The sequence below is a fragment of the Otolemur garnettii genome, unplaced genomic scaffold, assembly GCF_000181295.1.
Source record: "Otolemur garnettii isolate 467f Iridium unplaced genomic scaffold, OtoGar3 scaffold00077, whole genome shotgun sequence".
In the NCBI taxonomy this organism is placed as follows: domain Eukaryota; kingdom Metazoa; phylum Chordata; class Mammalia; order Primates; family Galagidae; genus Otolemur; species Otolemur garnettii.
Genome location: NW_003852472.1, coordinates 2,005,874 through 2,007,059, shown reverse-complemented (window position 1 = coordinate 2,007,059; position 1,186 = coordinate 2,005,874). Strand labels below are relative to the sequence as shown.

The window sequence follows — 1,186 nt, the reverse complement described above, 5'->3', positions numbered from 1 at the left end:
AAAAAAAAAAAAAAAAAATTTGGGAATGCTAATCCTCAGTGCTCTCTGACCCCAAAAAGAGTAAGGACTGTGGCAATGTGGGGATCCCAATGCCAAGACAGCTTTGTGATATGAGATTCTATTGGCAGGAAAAGCTTCCAGGCCCTAGGACTTCTCTGTAGCTTCCAGGGACCCCAGGTAAGATGGTGGACATTGTGGTGCTATTGCGGCATCCTTAGTCCCTCCCTGGGTTCATCAGAGAACCCTACACAAGCTGAGAGAGATGAGTATGTTCCATCCCCCAGCCCTTGTTATATAGCCTCTGGGAGAGGAAGAGAAAGGGCAGATGGCTTCAGGGCCATCTCCAAACTCACCCACATCCTGCTCATGTCACTCAAGTCATTCCTGTATCTCAGAGAGTCCTTCAGGACCTGGAGAGAGACGAGAACAGCCCATGAGAGAACAGGAGGGGAGGACAGAGGACAGGCAAAGATGGGCAAAGGGTATTGGTGGGGAGGCTGAGTGGATCAAGGCACCTCTAATGGGAACCAAAGGCCAGGAGAAGTAGGGAGTGGACAGTAGCCTCTGTGGCCAGGCAGCCACCCTTTCCTCCCTGCAGCCCAAGGAACTCACATTGGGGTGTCCATCACGGAGGAGTTTGTGAAACACGTGGCAGAACTTCCAGCAGAGCACTGCATTACTGGAGAGTGGCAGCCGATTGACCACAGACCAGAAGGTCTGCGCCCCTTTCTCATGGTGGGTGCCCAGTATGCATGGTGAGGCGGGTCATGGAAAATACAGGATAGGCCCTGCCTCAGGCAGCCAGGTCTTGGGGTCAAGCCTGAACTTGGCCACTGGGGAGGGTCAAGCAGGGGGAAGCACCACTGGAACAAGAACACTCTAGATCTATATGTCCATTCCGGCAATTTGGGGGCAAATGTAAGAAAATGTCTTATTTTAATAAAATCCATATGATTAAACAATTTCCCCAGAGATGCAAGTGTTTGAGAGAGGAATAACTTTTTTGCTAAGGGACCTCTGGGCCACAGGTAGTCCATTTTGTCCTTTCTTTGGGTATGCTGAGTTGGGTCAGGGACCCTAGGAAATAATCATAGCTAAAGTTGTTAATAGCACATTCTGGTTTCTCCAAGTTCTTTTCTCTTTTTTTTTTTTTTTTGAGACAGAGTTTCACTCAGTCACGTTCATC

The 1,186-nt window shown here is 49.1% G+C and overlaps 1 protein-coding gene across 2 annotated transcripts in view; it reads right to left on the bottom strand.

The window, feature by feature from the left end:
• Positions 1-759, bottom strand: part of LOC100941993 (huntingtin-interacting protein 1) — a 53,177-nt gene extending 52,418 nt beyond the window's left edge. The window contains exons 1-2 of one of the 2 annotated variants that reach the window (XM_023515745.1): positions 613-759; positions 354-410 (exon numbers count right to left, since the gene is read on the bottom strand). In XM_023515745.1, coding sequence (XP_023371513.1) covers positions 354-368 — 15 coding nt within the window. In that variant the 5' untranslated portion in view covers positions 369-410; positions 613-759. The remainder of the gene's footprint in view (positions 1-353; positions 411-612) is intronic. The other variant, XM_023515744.1, reaches the window with a different exon arrangement.
• Positions 760-1,186: the final 427 nt, after the last annotated feature.